Source organism: Alligator mississippiensis, chromosome 6 (genome assembly GCF_030867095.1).
Source record: "Alligator mississippiensis isolate rAllMis1 chromosome 6, rAllMis1, whole genome shotgun sequence".
Lineage (NCBI taxonomy): Eukaryota > Metazoa > Chordata > Crocodylia > Alligatoridae > Alligator > Alligator mississippiensis.
Genome location: NC_081829.1, coordinates 59,991,136 through 60,010,267, shown reverse-complemented (window position 1 = coordinate 60,010,267; position 19,132 = coordinate 59,991,136). Strand labels below are relative to the sequence as shown.

Sequence of the window (19,132 nt, the reverse complement as noted above, 5' to 3'; positions counted from 1 at the left end):
ATTTTTCTTATACTTCTGTGTAGAGATAAACTGGCCTATAACTAAAGGCTGCTTAAATGGAAATATTTTATTTCTGTAAGCTAAACTTAAAAGTTCTGCTTTTCTATCTGCATGACCTGGTTAATACGTTCTAACATGCGAAAAAATAAATCTTAAAGCAATTTAAAGGGTCCTACTTTCTCTAAAATTCACAGAAGACTACCTTTATCACATTTGTGCCATTATGCAAGGTTATTTATATGTGTTTAAAAGTATGGGCTTGGGATTTGTAGTCATGAATCAGAGCAGGAGCATAAGTTGGGCACCTTGAAAATTTGCATTAAAACTTTCTTTGATTTTTTTTTTTTTGTTTTAAGATTGCACTAAAATAATCATTGTTCATTCACTGTAATATAACATCTGACACTGTTCATTGGAAGCATGCCATTACAGAAGTTCTGTCCTGCCTCTTTGCTCAACATTTGAATTGCACTTTTTAAAAGGGGAAAATATTAATTGACTCCCTAAAATCTAAATTGTTAAAACTTAAAATATTTTGCACCACAAAAAAATTTTGTTTTAGTTGGATGCTTTGGTGTTCTGCAAAAAACCTATATAAATCTAGAAGGCAACAAGAATGACAAAATTTAAGAAACCTAACTCTTAGTATGTAATGTAGCTAGTTGTGGTAATTTATGCACAATTTTCTTATATGTTCAAAGCTCATTTTACATATTGAACGAAGAATACTAATGTTTGTTCCCCACCAATTTATGCATCTTTGTGGCATGAGATTCAGAGTCCAGCTTGTTTGGGAAATGTATAAAGTGACCTTCAGCATGTTAACTACAAGAGTGATTTGTAGAGAAGATGGAATATTTGTTAAAAAGAACAACCTTAACTGGTCATGGCCACAATGCTTTAGGACATTTTGCTTCCTGCATAATGTTGCATGTTATATTTTGAATTTTTTTGCATGACTGGCATTGCATCTCAAGACCATTCATGTCTGGCCTGAACTTACTGCTGGAGATTTGGTAGCTAAACAAGAAACCCAGGATTTTGCAGAAAGAGTTTTTAGAAATGTTGCCTTCAATTTCCAAAATTACTTTCTGTGACAAGGTCAGCTAATCTGTGTGGAGAGATCCTCTCTTCTAGCAAACTTGATGTTTGCCAAATCATAATTGGAAGTTGGTAGATGTGACTTGGATTACTAATTTACATTGGAATTTTATAAACAGATCAAAGAGCTCCTATTAAGATTTCTAATGTACTTTGTGTACTTTATTAGAATATAGTATATAATCTCTTCTTACCTTCTGCAGCATGTCTTTGCCTTTATCTTCTGTGTGAGGATTTACACCAAGGTTATGCTGTGCTGGGTTATGTGTACCACATGATTGTGATGCCTTAGGCCCCTGCTACACATTACATCATACATTATGTAATTATCATTAAAATGTCTATCCACCTATTAAAAAAGGCAACCAGCTACAAAGTTAGTTTGAAAATGTGTAATAACTCTATAGCTGGTTTCTGCCCAGCTTTAATTTGAATATGTGGTTAGGGCCCTTGGTTTCCTGTACTGGTGACCTGCGTGGCTTTTTTAAAATTGAAAGTTTATACATAAAGAATTACTTTGTTCTTTAATCAGATGACTCAGAGCTTTTTGTATTGTAAACCTTTTGGGAAAAGGACTGTTTCAGTTTCTCCTGCAGCACCATATATGTCGTCAGTACTTTTGTTTACTTAATATGTTTACTTAATATAATTTTTTTCTAAGTACTTTTTAGATAAATCCAAAATGCCATATTTAGAAAGTAATTGTATTGCGTTAATACATTGTCAGTCAATATTTTAGAACTTTTATTTTTTTTTAAATCTGTGTGCATACAGTTGAATCCAAATCTTATTTGCCTTCCTCACACAAACAGGCTGATTGGTGAATAGCTGAGAAGTGGCTAAATACTTGCATTTATAATTGGCATTTCTCCTCTAAGCTCTTATAGCTAATCATGCTTTATCTTGTGTTAGGAACAATCTGATAGAAAGGGGAACATAAATAAATCATATACACTGTTCAGCAAAGTCAAAATGGAATGGCGAATCAATGGAGGTGTCATATCTAGAGCACCCTGGGACTTACGAATTCAGGAACATGCCTAAGTCGTACCTTAAATCATCAGGCTTTAATTATTTATTTAATTAGCTAGTGTTTAATTTTGTTAGTCTCTGCTCCAATGTGTGATGGGCTATAAGACTTACCAAGGAAGAACAAGTGAGGGTAGGAGGAGGCAATTGCTGTTGCAGGTTGATGAAGAGGAATTAGTGGGTGAATAGACTAGATATTTTTAAAAAAATAATTGCTTTACTTTTTCATTCCTGTGTGTCAACTGCATAGCATGTTAACAATTTGAAGAGAAAGGAGGCAACTCAGTTCTGTAAGGCTGGATAATAAAAACAATAAGAGTGGGTAGCGAGAGAGAGAGAGAGAGAGAGAATAAATATGTCTTAATCTAGGGGAAGAATTAAAACCAAACTACATTAGAAAGTATGAATTGTTAAATATTAGATTACAGAAATGATCTTCAAAAACAGCAATAAACCATCTAATTGAGGAAATAATTGAGCACCTCTGATGGGAGGCTAAGATGCTTTGGATTCCAGATTAATCATGGCTACTGAACCAAAAATTGCATGCCTTATTTTTGGGGGGTATTTTAATAGACTGCTTTCTTTTCTCCAAGCATTCTTTCCTAGTAAATGTACTTTCTAAATTACAGCATTCTTTTATTTTGAGACTACTACACACTGTGCACTACGTGGCAGACTGTATAAAAGGAGGCATATAGCCAACAGTATGAAGTAGATCAACAGACCTTGTGGGCAGTCCCAGAATAAATCCAGTCAATCTGACACTGCTTCTAAACAGGCATCCAGTTAAGGCCATAACATCTAATATAAGTGTTTTTTGCTTCAGGAATATTCATCTGTGCTTTTATTTTAATTACTGTTGCCTCTCTAGGAAAAGAATTATACAGCCATTTTTACATATGCCCTAAAAGACGAGATTCCTGTGGATGGAGACAAAGCTAATGACAGCTTTACATAAAGAACTTCAGTAGCACAAGAAATATGTCAGAAATTCTGAAGAAGGGGACCTATCTAGCTGAAATGTGATTATTCATTAGTTATTTATGTAAAATCAGCTGTCTGGTTCCCAAATGTTTAACGATTCAAGGTGGGAAAACAGCAGAGATGTGCCAACATAGACTTCAAACCCTTCGTAAAACACTTTTTATGTGTTTACGAAGTTGGGAAGAATTCTTGATTTAGATGTGCGTTTCATATTGTGTTTGTAGATTTCCAGAGGGGGGAGGTCCAGAGTTGATTTGACTTCTGCAGCAAAGATTAATGGAATTCTGAATCCTTCAAGCAATCTCTAGAAATCTCTGCTTTTTGAAGTGGTCCAAATGAAATGATGTGTTACTTTTTATTATCTTTTCTAGGATTACATTTTAAACTAAAATGATAGAAGGCATGTGGCTTTCCCCAGGACATAATTATTTTGTGAAATTTTGTTTTACCCAGTGAACAAGGTGTTCTCTTATGGTTTGGGTTATGGGGTCTATGTTGACATCAGATTACTCATCTAATATAATTTAGATGCCAGAAGTGCCAGAGGACTGGAAGAGGGCCAATGTGGTTCCCATTTTCAAAAAAGGGAGGAAGGAGGACCCAGGAAACTATAGGCCAGTCAGTCTTACCTCGGCCCTGGGTAAGCTTTTTGAGAGAGTTATCCTGGCGCATGTCTGCGAGGGGCCAGCAGGGGAGATTATGCTTAGGGAAAACCAACATGGGTTCATTAGAGGCAGGTCCTGTCAGACCAACCTGGTGGCCTTCTATGACCAGGTCACAAAATCCTTAGATGCAGGGGTAGCAGTGGACATAGTCTTTCTGGACTTTAGGAAGGCCTTCAACATGGTTTCTCACCCCATGCTCATTAAAAAACTAGGGGACTGTGGCGTCGACACCTACACAGTGAAATGGGTCGCTAACTGGCTGGAGGGCCACACCCAGAGAGTGGTGGTGGATGGGTCATTTTTGACCTGGAGGGGTGTGGGCAGTGGGGTTCTGCAGGGCTCGGTCCTCAGGCCCACGCTCTTCAACATCTTCATCAGGGACTTGGATGGGGGTGTAAAAAGCACCCTGTTCAAATTTGCAGACAACACTAAGATGTGGGGAGAAGTGGGCACACTAGAAGGGAGGAATAGGCTGCAATCGGACCTAGACGGGTTACAGGGGTGGGCGGATGAGAACAGGATGGGTTTCAACACTGACAAGTGCAAGGTACTGCACCTGGGGAGGAAGAACCAGCAGCATACCTACAGGCTGGGGAACTCCATTCTTGTCAGTGAGGAGGCAGAAAAGGATCTTGGAGTCATTATTGATGTCAAAATGAACATGGGCCGACAGTGTGGGGACGTGGTCAGGAAGGCCAACCATACCTTGTCATGCATCCACAGATGCATCTCAGGCAGGTCCAAGCAGGTGATCCTCCCCCTCTATGTGACACTGGTCAGGCCGCAGTTGGAGTACTGCATCCAGTTCTGGGTGCTGCACTTCAGGAGGGATGTGGACAACATGGAGAGGGTCCAGAGGAGGGACACCCGCATGATCAGGAGTCAGCAGGGCAGGCCCTACGAGGAGAGGTTAAGGGACCTGAACCTGTTCAGCCTCCACAAGAGAAGGCTGAGGGGGAATTAGTGGCCGTTTACAAACTAGCCGGGGGGACCAGCAGGCATTGGGAGAGTCCTTGTTCCCCCGAGCACTACCAGAAGTGACAAGAAATAACGGTCACAAGCTGGCAGAGGGTAGATTCAGACTAGACATCAGGAGGCACTACTTCACAGTCAGGGTGGCTAGGATCTGGAACCAACTTCCAAAAGAAGTGGTGCTGGCTCCTAATCTGGGGATCTTTAATAGGAGGCTGGATTAACACCTTGCTGGGGTTGTTTGACCCCAGTACTTTTTCCTGCCATGGCAGGGGGTCGGACTTGATGATCTGCTCAGGTCCCTTCTGCCCCTACCAACTATGATAAAGGCTAATGGAGCTACCTAGGGGTTAGGCCTTCCAAAGCCTTACTGCTGCTGGAGAATCATTTCAGGAATATAACAGTCCTCCTGAGTTTTAACTAAGCTAGGGAAAATGGATAAAAGCTGAGGCCAAAATGTGTGGGCTTTTTACATGATTGACTCAGAATGGTGGTGAGGGAGGGAACAAGGCACAGGCAGGAGCAGGAGCAGGAGCTGGGGGGAATGGGGCCCTGGCCAGGCCAGGTGGTGGGACAAGTGGAGGCCAGGGGGGCAAGTGCCCCCCCAATCTGTGTGTAGGGCGGAGGCAGCTGTCATTGTGCGCTGCACTTTGCTCCCTGCTGCAGCTGACCTGAGAGCAGCATGACACCATGTGGTTTCCGCTGCTGGGCTGCCCCTTGCCTGCCCACCAGTGGGCATATGTGACATCGCATGGCTCTCGGGGCAGCAGGGCTCAAAGCCCAGCTCACAGTGACAGCGGCCTTTGCGCCATGCACAGATCGGGGGGGCACATGCCCCCCAGACCTCCACTTGTCCCACCGCCCAGCTGCAGCCCCACTCACCGCAGCCCCTGCTCCTGTCGTTGCGCCGCTCCCTCCCTCACCGCTGGGGCCTTGGTCTGCTCCCCCCTGCCCCTTTGCCCACAGATTTACCTTCTGAGGTTTGGGGGGGGGGCACATGTGCTGCACTCACCCCCCCCCCCCCCCCCCCGATAATTTTTTCTCCCTCTGCCTTATGCTTCTGGTAGTGACCTAAATTCTAAGGTGGTTTCAAATCTAAAAAATACCATGTCCAAGTAGAATTATTGCCATCTACTTCCAGAGGGAGATCCAGGATTGCCTCTGAGTTTCACAAAGGGGAAAGATTGTTCTTCTAGTTCAGTTTGCTCTGGTTCATTTTCCTTTTCCACCGCAGTTTTGTGTGATCCTGGGCAATTATTGCATTCCCTCAGTCCCCCTTTGTAAAATAGGGATACTGTTTCTGCTACTTAACAGGTGTATGTTGTGGATAAGTATATGAAATTTTGAGAGGCACTCCTGCTCTCTTAAAAGGTGTTAGATACATAGTTTAGGTAGAAGGAACAACGGCAGGAAAATAATTCTGGATTTTCATGTATGCCAGTATTAAGATTCTGGCAAGACCTGAGAGTCTCTTCCTTTTCTGATTACAAACATGTGATGAACAGGAAAAACAGATAAACCATCTTTCATAAAGACTATGTATGAAGCATCAGTCTTTCTGATAATTCATGTACAAGACCATATGTATTTAGGAAGAATAACTTGGTGGTGAGTTCACTGAAAGCTCCTTGTTTGACTTAAACAGTGAATTCTAATGATAATCGCTTGAACAGGAAATGATTATGGCTATGCTTGGAATATTTCTTAGGAATTAAATATGGTATATGAGCAGTTTGTGCATTTCTAAGATCGGTGTTGCTTGCATGTTTGCATTTCAGTATGCATTGTGTTTGTTTGGTCATTTTACCAACAGTTGGTCATTTTACTTGCTCCTCCCTGTCCCCAAAAGACTGGTATAGACTGCTTCTAACTATCTCTTGTGCTAACAGTGCTCCATAATGCATGGGGTTTTTTTACAAATGCTCCCAATGTGATGAGGTCTCTCTCAACAAATGTCATGCTTACTCTTAGAGATTCTGTAACTGTGTCAGTGTTAAGTATTTATTTTTTCATACATTTAGTTCTTGCCTCTGAGTGGATATGGAAACTCATTGTTTTTCCTGTTCCACAGCTAAGAGCCCTTTCATCCCCTTTTTAAAAATACCTGTTGTACATTTAGAGCCCATATATAAGCTGCTCTGATATTCAAGGAGACTGTAGTTACTAAAACTAGTGCAGTGTGGCTTGGGGCACAAGCATCTGGTCTATGCTTGAAGTATTTTTCAATTCTATCAAAACAGCCTTTGAAAGTAACTGATCAACAAAAATGTATTTATTTCAGTAGCAGGTATTCCCAGGAAAATATGTAAAGCACACTAGAGACGAGTGGCAAAGGGATTGTCTCCTTTTTTCCATGCATGTTGTAGATCTAATCAGGGCTTGAATTGAAATGGGACAGCAATCCAGCACTTTCCATATTAGCCGAGTGTAGAAACAAGGACTTTATTTTAGGGCTTTTATTTTATCAGGGTCATAAATTCTCATAAAGAGAGCTGTCACTTATTCAGACTTGATCGCTCTAATTAAACTCTTCCTGACAATATTAAGTCTAATTATTTATCTGCAGATAAATGTAATGTGATTTTATTTACAGTTCAGAGATTACAGCATTTGGAATGTTCTGTTTTATAACAAGCATATGTGAAATATTTTTTTAAATATAGTGCCTGGTTGTCTGGATACGAAAGCCCTGTGATATCCCGAATTAACACGAGGATACAGGACCTAACTGGACTGGATGTCTCCACAGCAGAGGAACTTCAGGTAGACTATAAAAAAAAAAAAAAAAAAAGAATTTTGCTGACTGGCCACACTGGCCTCTATTTGAATTTTGTGTGCTGGAGGACTCTAGGTACCCAATTTGGGAAGGATATATATACAGAGTCCTGGTAATTCCTGGTGTAAACACAGCTTCTCTAAATGTTGCAGAAAGACTTGAGCAAAATAGCAAAGAATATCAGGGCTTTGATATTTCAGCTGAGTTACTGGGCTAATGTGGAAACAATTCAGTAACCTTCAGTGAAGCAGTATCTGTTTTGGTTTTTTTGATGGCCAAATATGATTTTTCAGCCAAACCAGAAAACACTTGAAACTTCCAGTGCATACAATGAGTTCTTATTTGTTATTGCCATCATGAAAGCCAGGTTTGATGAGTAATTCTAACATTAGTGGAAATGCCATCTAAAAGAATATTGGGTTTGACAGTTATTTGGGATTGGAGTTGGTTTCTTTTAATCGCTCATTATTAAAAAGTCTCTTACAGAAAATAAGTATTATATTCTTAATTATATATGTGGAAAAGATTTCAACATGTGTTGAAATCAAAGAGTTCTGCATGTTTCATTTTAAGTGCAATAATGGTTAGCTGCAGTTGGCTATGTCTGAGAATGTAGGAGATCCTAAAATCTGTTGATGAGATATAGTACCATATTTATTCAAATACAAGGCAAAGTTTTCCCCCCAATGAGTATGGGGGGAAAAGCCCTTCATCTTGCATACAAAGGAACCAGATTAAATATGTTGTTTATCTTTGAACTGCTGCTAAAAGCAGCACATGCTCAGTAATGCAAACCAACTAGGAAGTTGATTAAATGCAAGCAACACTGAGCATGACTATAAAATAAATGGCAATGTAACCTATCTGAATAAGATGTATGGTAGTACCCATTAAAAACAGTCCCCTTCAGCATTGACCCTTCCTAGTTATGGTGAGCTATTACAAATGTATTTTTACTTGCTCTCTACTCCTGCAGCTGAGCTGTGCCTTTCTTTCTCATTTCTAATTACTCCAGTTCCTTCACCAGCCTTAAATGCCTGGAAAACATCACCAAATTGGGCCCCAAACAGTTCACTCAAAATCCCTCTGTGGCCCCCTCCCTTATCTTTTCGCATACAATTAGTGTGTCCCTACCCTTCATGGAGGTGAAGCCAGACCAGGTTGTCCTGTGCCTCATCTTCATAGAAATTTTTCAAGCATCCTAGAACTCACGACAAGAACACCTGGGTCCAGTCATGAGCGGGAGCTAAGTAGCAAATGGCTCCTTTGTGGGGGATATCTGGAGTACACACATGCTGAGCTGTGGGGTCATCATGGCTTGAAATGTTGTTGACTGCTGGGGCCCAGTCCAGTGAGCTGTATGGTAAATCAGGAGCCTTTTGGCTTTGGACTAATATCATGCATGGTGTATAGTACATAGAACTAGGTGCCAAACTGCTGCTTAAAAGTATGTTTATGAAGGACCTATAATAAAACTTTTAGCAGTTTCAAAAAAAGTAAAATATAACAATTCTGGATGAACTAAGTCTGTAGGTACTATATGCAAATTACTACAGCTATGTTTATTTCAAGGTCAGTATTTTCAAACTTGCTCCTCACTTCTATGCACTCAGAAAGAGCAGGTTCTGACAGTAAGGAAGGGGGGGAAGAGGCTGCAGGAGGAAGAAGTTGAGGGGGCAAGTGGGCACAGGGGCTACCTGATCCCCCAGATTTATTTTTCCTGATGTAGCAGTGGGAGGGGGACAAATTCAAGTCAAACCTTGAATAATTAGTTTCTATACCTGAAAAATTATAAGACATATACATTTTCCATATATAAAAATAATTTGGGGGAAAGGGGGAGGGGAACCTTATGTTTGAGCAAATATGGTACTCCCTAGCTAAACATTTACTGTGAATCATTACAGGGCCTAAAATATATGACTGCTGATCCTGAAGGGAGGCATGCGACAGTATGCAAAACTCAAAGATGAAAGAAGGTTCAGACCAAAATGTAGGGTTTTGAGTATGTAAAATGGAAGCCATAATGGCTATAAATGGAAAATGTGGAGAGGTAGGTAGAGGATGATACTTAAGACTGAGCTTAGTCTTGAATAGATGATGTTCCAGTTAAAGGAGAAAATGCATTTTGAGTGATATAAGGATGTCTTGAGTATAATTTGATCTTTTTTGACAGCTTTGTATAAGCTAAGTACTATTTATTTGTTGTGGGAAGGAGCTCTTAAGTGGAGCCAGCCCTTAGAGGAAGAAGATTGGTCAAAATGACTGATAGATCACCCACCAGCAGGGATACAGAAATAGTTCAGACTGTTCTGTCCTAAGAAATATAAAAATGGTAAGGACAAAAAGGTGACTGTATCCTTAATCACAATCTGTAAAATTGAGAAATATTTGAAGGAGTAATGGTTGCTCAGCATAGCACAGAAGTAGAGTGAAATATTAGTCACAACACTGAAAACATGGACTGCACTCTAATAGTTGTGAAATGTTGAGCTTACAACCACAGTCTTGGGCCTGCTTTTTCTCATGCCAAAGTATTCTTTTAACACTGAACAACAAAGGATTATTAGCTTAAATTTCCAGAGTTGCCAAGCATCCAAGCCTTTACTGGAATCTATACCAGTTTCAGGTCCTGAAAAATCCTACTGTCCAGTCCACTTGCTCAGGAATTAAAGATAATACAAGTTGTCAAACTTTCTATATCCCAAAAGTTGGAAGAAGAAGCCCAGTTCAGAGTCAGTATGCTAAGTGTGGAAGAGAAATGTAGGAAACCTGGTATTGAGTACCAGAATGAAGATGTGGTTTGTTGTCTGCTTCCTGGAGTCTGGAAAGCTGTTGAGAGAATCCACAGAGGGTGACTGAAATCATTCAAAGACTTGAAGCTGAAAGTTGAACGTGTTTGTCTTGTGCTTATGAGACATCTCTTTGAAATCAATTAAATGATTAATGACAGTAAATTTTAGTAAGATTTAAACTCTTATGACAGGGAAGAAGCTTTTGTTTTCTATGGCTTGCTTAAGTTTCCATTTACAAAAAAATTTAAGATGTCTAGGCCAGAGTCAAATGCTTGTCCCTTCTTCCTCAGGTAATGTCTTGCTAACATAATGTGTTGCTTTACTAGATATTTGTGCTTCTCCTTTTACTGTAGGTAGCCAACTATGGTGTAGGAGGCCAGTATGAGCCTCATTTTGATTTTGGAAGGGTAAGTCACTCTGTTTTTCTGCCTTCGCATCTTTCTTCTTCACAGGCACTATGTTTCTGTCTTTCAGGTGGCAAATTATGGAGTGGGAGGACAGTATGAACCCCACTTTGACTTTGCACGGGCAAGTAAAGAGATGAAAGGGAGAAAGTAACTTATTAAAGTCTAGGACTTTTGAGTGGCACAAAAGTTCGTCCTTTAGCTTTTCATGTTAAATTTCTCAGTTCCTCGACTCTCCTAATCCATATGAGTAAATAAAGCCTTCTAAACCACCAACTGAACAGAAATTATTTGAGCATTATAGAACAGTAATATTGCTTCCTTTCAAAATTAAAAATAAAAACCTAGTTGGTTTTAAGATATTAGATTGCATTTAGAAATGGGAGATGGACAAGGTGAATGGCTTGTTTGCAAATTGGTAATAAAAAAGATGTTTATCTCTAGTTACTGGTGCAAATCAAATCAAAGTCTGTAGTAACTTTTAAGTTGTCCCTATCTGATGGCTGCTTTATTGGCATATATAAAATTATAAAGTGGTTTCAGGCAACAGGTTTTTTAGATACATAGGGAGTAAAAGGAAGGCCCAGGGAGGAATAGGACCCCTGCTAAATGGGCAGAAACAATTGGTGACAGATAGGGGGGACAAGGCTGAACTCCTCAACAAGTTCTTTGCCTCAGTGTTCCTAAGCGAGGGGCACGACAAGTCTCTCACTGGGGTTGTAGAGAGGCAGCAGCAAGGCGCCAGACTTCCATACGTAGATCCTGAGGTGGTGCAGAGTCACTTGGAAGAACTGGATGCCTTTAAGTCGGCAGGCCCGGATGGGCTCCATCCGAGGGTGCTGAAGGCACTGGCCGACGTCATTGCAGAGCCACTGGCGGGAATATTCGAATGCTCGTGGCGCACAGGCCAAGTCCCGGAGGACTGGAAAAGGGCTAACATGGTCCCCATTTTCAAAAAGGGGAGGAAGGAGGACCCGGGCAACTATAGGCCGGTCAGTCTCACCTCCATCCTTGGTAAAGTATTTGAAAAAATTATCAAGGCTCACATTTGTGAGAGCCCGGCAGGACAAATTATGCTGAGGGGAAACCAGCATGGGTTTGTGGCGGGCAGATCGTGCCTGACCAACCTAGTCTCTTTCTATGACCAGGTTACGAAACGCCTGGACACAGGAGGAGGGGTGGATGTCGTATACCTGGACTTCAGGAAGGCCTTCGATATGGTATCCCACACCATACTGGTGAACAAATTAAGAGGCTGTGATGTGGATGACTGCACAGTCCGGTGGGTGGCGAATTGGCTAGAGGGTCGCACCCAAAGAGTCGTGGTAGATGGGTCGGTCTCAACCTGGAAGGGTGTGGGCAGTGGGGTCCCGCAGGGTTCGGTCCTTGGACCGATACTCTTTAATGTCTTCATCAGCGACTTGGACGTGGGAGTGAAATGTACTCTGTCCAAGTTTGCAGATGACACAAAGCTATGGGGAGAAGTGGACACGCCGGAGGGCAGGGAACAGCTGCAGGCAGACCTGGATAGGCTGGACAAGTGGGCAGAAAACAACAGGATGCAGTTCAACAAGGAGAAATGCAAAGTGCTGCACCTAGGGAGGAAAAATGTCCAGCACACCTACAGCCTAGGGAATGACCTGCTGGGTGGCACAGAGGTGGAAAGGGATCTTGGAGTCCTAGTGGAATCCAAGTTGAACATGAGCCGGCAGTGTGACGAAGCCATCAGAAAAGCCAATGGCACTTTATCGTGCATCAGCAGATGCATGACAAATAGGTCCAGGGAGGTGATACTTCCCCTCTATAGGGCGTTGGTCAGACCGCAGTGGGAGTACTGCGTGCAATTCTGGGCGCCACACTTCAAGAAGGATGCGGATAACCTGGAGAAGGTACAGCGAAGGGCAACTCGTATGGTCAAGGGCCTGCAGACCAAGCCCTACGAGGAGAGACTAGAGAAACTGGACCTTTTCAGCCTCCGCAAGAGAAGGTTGAGAGGCGACCTTGTGGCTGCCTATAAGTTCATCACGGGGGCACAGAAGGGAATTGGTGAGGATTTATTCACCAAGGCGCCCCCGGGGGTTACAAGAAACAATGGCCACAAGCTAGCAGAGAGCAGATTTAGACTGGACATTAGGAAGAACTTCTTCACAGTTCGAGTGGCCAAGGTCTGGAACGGGCTCCCAAGGGAGGTGGTGCTCTCCCCTACCCTGGGGGTCTTCAAGAGGAGGTTAGACGAGTATCTAGCTGGGGTCATTTAGACCCAGCACTCTTTCCTGCTTATGCAGGGGGTCGGACTTGATGATCTATTGAGGTCCCTTCCGACCCTAACATCTATGAATCTATGAACAGCTGTCACAGTTGGTACCTCCCACTGACTCACTTTGGTCTAGAGATTTAAGTATCTTTTTTATTTTAGAGATGGTCCCTACACGTAAGATGGAGACACATTGGCTTGTATTGCAGCTGCCCATGCTGTAACAGTAATGTAGGGCACTGGTGCCCAACCTTTTTGCCCCACAGGCCAGAAGAGCAGTGCCAGATCAGTCTGCAGGTCAGATCCAGTCCATGGGCCCAATGCAGTTGCACAGAGGCTGGCACAGCTGGGGCTGAGTCAGGTGTATAGGACTTGGCAGTTTGGTGGCGGGAAGCAGTAGCAGTGATGTCACCACTCCCCTGCTGCCAAATTTCTGGAGTCATGGGGAGTCCAACAGGGTGGATCTAGTCCATGAGCCAGGGTTTGAGTACCCCTGACAAAGGGAATTTCAGTCTCTCAAGCTGACAGTTCAGCACCTTTCAGTAAAACTAAATTCACATTTTCATTAAATACTGTGGTTTCTATACAAACCTTTAAAATCTTAACAAGAGAGAGAAATCAGATGGCAGTAGCTGCAAAATCATTTCCATCTCCCAGTCTGTGCTTGTTTGATTGATTATTTAAATTTTCCCGTCTATTTCTACTTTAGCTAATTCCCAGATTGCTGGAAAAAATAATGCACCTGAAGTCAGGTGGTGGCTTACTGGGCATTTCCAAGTGTGGTTTAACACCTTCTAATTAACATTATCCTATGAATCAAACCCGACAAATATTAACATACAGATTCTGTCCTCCTAGCATAATCAACGCTTTTGCTTTCTAAGTATATGCTCAAAAGCATTGTAGATGATTAACAGTCTTTGTTTTTCAAATGCATGGTCTAGTTTGCATAATAGTAGTTTCTGAAACTTTAGTACACAGAAATAAACAGTGGTATCTGTGGGTGGATGCTGGAAACTTCCCACATGCGAGTGTGTGACAGCAATTAGTCTGAACTGTTAGAATGTAATTCTGTGGCCCATAATGCACACAGTTCCTCTTGTGATTCCAAACATAAAAAGACTACTTCCAAAGGCTGATCTTCATCATGACTCATTTGGTTACAGTTGCCATATTGATGCATAAAGACAGGGAATCAGAAATATTTTATTTACTTCATAGAGAACTAGTAAATCTGTAGCTTGGACATGCCTTTTTGACTGACTGATCTTCACTAACTGAGCTAGAAGCAGTTCTGGTCTAGATAAACTAGGCTGGCAAAGCTGGCCCTACAGCATGCTCAGCTGCTGATGCATCTCCCTTTAGCACTCTCCAGTTGTAATAAAATATTCAGTACTTGCAGAGGAAACAGACTGCTACTCCAAAGGCTTCTGGAGACAAGGTCTTTGCCATACGCACAAAGAGGGCTTGGATTTTTATATAATTCTTTGTTGAACAGTTACTGAACAACTACTGAACAATTTTATGCATACTGTATCTCAGTCCTCCTACCAGTAGCAGTTTTAGGGATTATAGCCAGACATTTACATCTGAGAAACTGGGTATAACATTTAGTGAAATCAGATAAACAGATATTCAAAGATCTTTCTTAAAATGTAGGTGAAAAATAATACAGAGTCGAATAGCCAACCAACACTATAACTGCACAATATAGTAATTGGCATGTTATGGTGACTCTACCCAAGGTCATTTTCACATACCAAGAAAAGGGAAACTAACACTTGAGAATAGACAACCCAAAATAAGAAGCGTGTTCAACAAGCCCTGAAGGCAGCCAATAAAGTATCTTTACAAGAAAGTCATGTCCCGGTACATTTCTCACTGAGCCTAGGAACCAAATAAAAGCTTTCTTTTGCTCAGCCATAAGTGAAAAAAAAGATAAGGGTGGGTGTTTACTCAAGAATATCTAAAAATTAGATTAAGGCTGCCACTTTTTTGAAGACCAAGGACTTTTTCAATTGGGCCATTAACTTTTTCAAAGTAGTAATATACCATAGAAAAACTCTTGGTTTATTTTGGATAGTACTTATGCATAATGTTACACTTCTTACTGTCTCCATACACAAAAGAAACTGGTGCTGGCACTACAGAAAAACCAAAAAAAACTCTTGCAACTCTGTGTCACTGCCAACATTTGCAGAGTTACAACAATGAAAACTTTAAATATGTGTTGCTTTTTTCACAGAAAGATGAACCAGATGCTTTTAAGGAATTGGGAACAGGCAACAGAATTGCTACTTGGTTGTTTTATGTAAGTGAAACATTTGGCAAATCTGCTGTTGCCAAAAATACTATTTTTTTTTTTCTGCATATTCTGTACTTTTTGAATGATTTCAATGCACCATCTTCTTTAAGTATCAGCAGCCGATAACTGCTCAGTAGTATATACTGATACATTTTAACCTTTTTTAATGGCCATATCTTAAGTTGTTCTCTCTAAAAAGAGCCAGAAATGAAGTTTGTTTAATAGCTTAAATTCTTGCTGCAATAAATGCTTTTTGTAATGTACAAGCTAAAGGCTGCCTTTTTCTCCCTCTTATAGATGAGTGATGTGTCAGCAGGGGGAGCTACTGTATTTCCTGAAGTAGGAGCTAGTGTTTGGCCTAAAAAGGTAAGTTTGAATTTTGATGCATCTTTAGATGTTCTTGTCTCCCTCTCTTCCAGATAAGACATTGTATAGGTGTGATATATGAAATAACATTTTTCCAAGGTGAGCCTGTTGCAGGAGAGAAAAGGCACCAATGTGACAAGCACTTAAGTATGCTAGTAACTGTTCATTTGAGTAGGAACAGGGACTTGAGTGGAGCTAATCACGTAAATAAACCCACATTTGTACAAATCTGGGTGTGCTTGTTCAGTTTCATTCTGCTGTCCTGCATAATTATGGCTAGGTTTATGTTAAAACTGCATGTGGAACTGGTAATTCAAAGTACAGCTTTATATCATTTTGTGAAATGTTTGTTGTTTTAAATGTGTTTTTAAAATCTCTGTTGTATTAACAAATTAATAGTAGGCTTGTAAGGGTTTAAGAAAAAACAGATTTTTGGCAAGACATTAAATTTCACTGGACTAATACCAAATGAAATAAATAGTTTTAAGATGACAACTTCAATTTCAAGCTTCCTAAGGAACAGAGTAGAAGAAATACCAAAATACAGAATAATATATATAAACGTATTATTTGTGGAGTTTTAAAAAAGCTGTTGAAGCTTTTGTGGAAATGTAGAAGCAACTCTATGCATGTTTAGCAGGAAATGTTGAATTAGTATTGTCATTTTCAGGGAACAGCTGTATTCTGGTATAATCTTTTTCCAAGTGGAGAAGGAGATTACAGCACAAGGCATGCAGCCTGTCCAGTATTAGTTGGAAATAAATGGGGTATGTAGTCCCTCTTATTCTTCTGAATATTTAATTTTTATATGCTTTATTTCACTGCTGATAGGGTACAATATGGTGAAAACTGCCAAATGTTTTTAGAACAGGCTTAACACTCACATGGCTACTTTAATGCATTTTCCCTGTTTTGCAAATATGATAAGGATTCCCTCTCAGAACTCTGTATGTTAAGTATTAGTGAAATATTTCTGCAATAGGTATTTGAAAATAAACTTTCCTAGTGGATCTACTGATAAATAATGTATAGCTTAGTTAAGTGACCACTATCAACCTGGTGATTTAATGTATAATGTATTTGTTTTATATATTCTTTTTTTTAGTATCCAACAAATGGATCCATGAACGTGGGCAGGAGTTCAGAAGACCATGCAGTTTATCAGAGTTTAAATGATACCAACTTTGCCCCTCTCTTCTGTACTTAAGTTTGTGTAAAATACACACCTTCCACATTTTACAATTTACAGTCGACTAACAGTCCACCACAGTTTCCAGACACATCCAGTGTGTCATCTGTGGACAAACATCCTTTTAGCTGCCTCTAAGATAACCTTTTACATTTTATACACATAGAATTTTATGGTTTTAAACTTCTGTGAGTTTTACATGAAAGAACAAAATACAGGTCAGAGCCTGAAATAAGAGAAAATTTTGTTTAGTGCTCTTTTTCTCCATAGAATCTCTGATCAGCATGGAAAGCCAGTGTGTCATTTATAGAGCCCATGTAAGCTTCAGTGTGCTAATGGTGAAATAAAAATGGACAATCACATTTCAAGGAAGGATTCTGCAAGGAGAGCTGCATTTAAAACCAATCCTCACACTTCCAAGCAGCCAACTCCTTGCTCTTGAGTGCCTGACCACTATTGTTGAACTGTGGGCATGGTTGGTGTCTCTGGGGAACAGGCTACCTTTGGTCTGGACTACCCCTTTTTTTCCCCATTGCCATGAGCCCAGATTCCACTGACTTATCAACTGTCTTCCTACTTATGCCTCTGGTGAATTTGGCTCTAAATCCTGGAAATGTGAGCCAGCAGTCATCTAAAATTTAGATGCTTTAGCAGTGATGTGTCAGGACACTTGTGCATCAGAGCAGCCTGATAACAAACATGATCTGCTTTCCAGGTCTCTTTTTTTAATACTTAGAGCATGTCCATTTAAAAAAATATTGCTTATATTGTCTTAGTAATACACCTTTACATCTATTCCTTGGACAGTAGGATGGGGACGTTGCCGTTTTTGCTTAATCAAAACATTGTGCCTTAAGATACTGGAATTTCATATTGGTTTTGAGGTTTCAAGGGATGAGGTAATGCACAACCATACAACAGTTACTATTGAAAAGCCAAACTTTATCCAATTCTGAAGTGTGTGGTGACAAAGATAACCTATTTATAATCTTAAATCTTTCTAAAATGCTTTTTATTTTGTATGTTTGATATGTTGAGGACACTGAATGCACACGTAGCAGTGACTAGCCTTTAATCAAATCAGGGGTGCATTTCATACTGGATGCCAGCTGAGGATCTCTTCCAGACCCAACCTTGATGGACTTCTGGTATATCTCACTTCTTGTGGACTCCAGGCTTCATATTAACAGAACATTTAACATTTTTGTTAGCAGTGCTTTGTTGTAAAGAGAAGATTCAAATAAGTGAGCTTCCTTGGCGGGGGCTCAAATGACTTTCTTTGGTACTTCCTATCATATGGAACCCAGGTTAGAACCCTGTAGAGTTTTATAGCATTCCCTTCAAAACACATAAGGATATTCAATTCCCTAGTCCTTGGTTTAGGCCTGGGAGGAACTGGCTCAGTAATGTCTTCCAGCTGTTTCAATTTATCACCAGCCATCACTGAACAGGGGAAGCCAAAATTGGAAGCTTGAATAAAAACTTTTGGTTGCAAAAGCACATCTGCTCTTCACATTCCTGCAGGAGAAAACTGTTGTCATAGCTTCTGCACTAGCAGACTGCTAAATAAAGCTGAGGCAGAGTCTGCAAGGAGGATCATTTTCCTAAGCCACTTTTCTTCAACAATGGCATTTTGTTAGTGACATACTTAGGTATTTTACTAACCAACTATGAGAGTAAAAGTGAGCTGTCAGAATCTGCTATAACAGTCTAAATCCCCTTTTATTATGAAATACAGAAAGCACGCTGGTGTAGGTCCACATCCTGAAATGTTTAGCAAGACATATCTTCCTCTTTGGAATAATAGGAATTGCTGCCTGAGTAAAAGCTGATATTTGAGCCAAGCAGTAGACGACTCCAGCTGTTAATATAACGGAGAAACTTCTGGAATGCTGAGAAACAGTTCAAGGTACTACAGTTTATTTCAGAGAAATTATAACTTCAGAAGTATAGTCATGAGCCTGTTAGAAGGGGTCCTGCAAAATTATGTGTCCCAAACCATGTATCCCTTACATTTTGAACTAAAGCTTTTTGGAAGATGTTTAATAAAATATCAAGTTTGCTAGAATTAAAAGACTACTGTAGTTCTACAATACAGTTAGCATTTCATACTTCTCACTTAATCAAAATTGCTGGTACAATTATCATGAAGCATTATCTGCCATAACTAGTCTAGTCAAGAACTGATAACTTAAGTTGTGACCCTTGCCTTTTTTGGTAGTTATCACAAGCTAACTGCTTCTTCCTGCCTGCCTCTTTTTCTTTTGTAAATCATGATCTGAATCTGCT

The 19,132-nt window shown here is 40.5% G+C and overlaps 1 protein-coding gene across 4 annotated transcripts in view; it reads left to right on the top strand.

The window, feature by feature from the left end:
* The window catches only part of P4HA1 (prolyl 4-hydroxylase subunit alpha 1), a 56,513-nt gene extending 37,596 nt beyond the window's left edge, over positions 1-18,917 (top strand). For 3 of the 4 annotated variants that reach the window (XM_006271590.4, XM_006271587.4, XM_019484306.2), the window contains exons 10-15: positions 7,418-7,517; positions 10,679-10,732; positions 15,229-15,294; positions 15,586-15,654; positions 16,325-16,421; positions 16,760-18,917. In XM_006271590.4, the coding sequence (XP_006271652.1) occupies positions 7,418-7,517; positions 10,679-10,732; positions 15,229-15,294; positions 15,586-15,654; positions 16,325-16,421; positions 16,760-16,830 (457 nt within the window). In that variant the 3' untranslated portion in view covers positions 16,831-18,917. Of the gene's footprint in view, positions 1-7,417; positions 7,518-10,678; positions 10,733-10,799; positions 10,854-15,228; positions 15,295-15,585; positions 15,655-16,324; positions 16,422-16,759 lie in introns of all 4 variants that reach the window. The other variant, XM_059729924.1, reaches the window with a different exon arrangement.
* Positions 18,918-19,132: the final 215 nt, after the last annotated feature.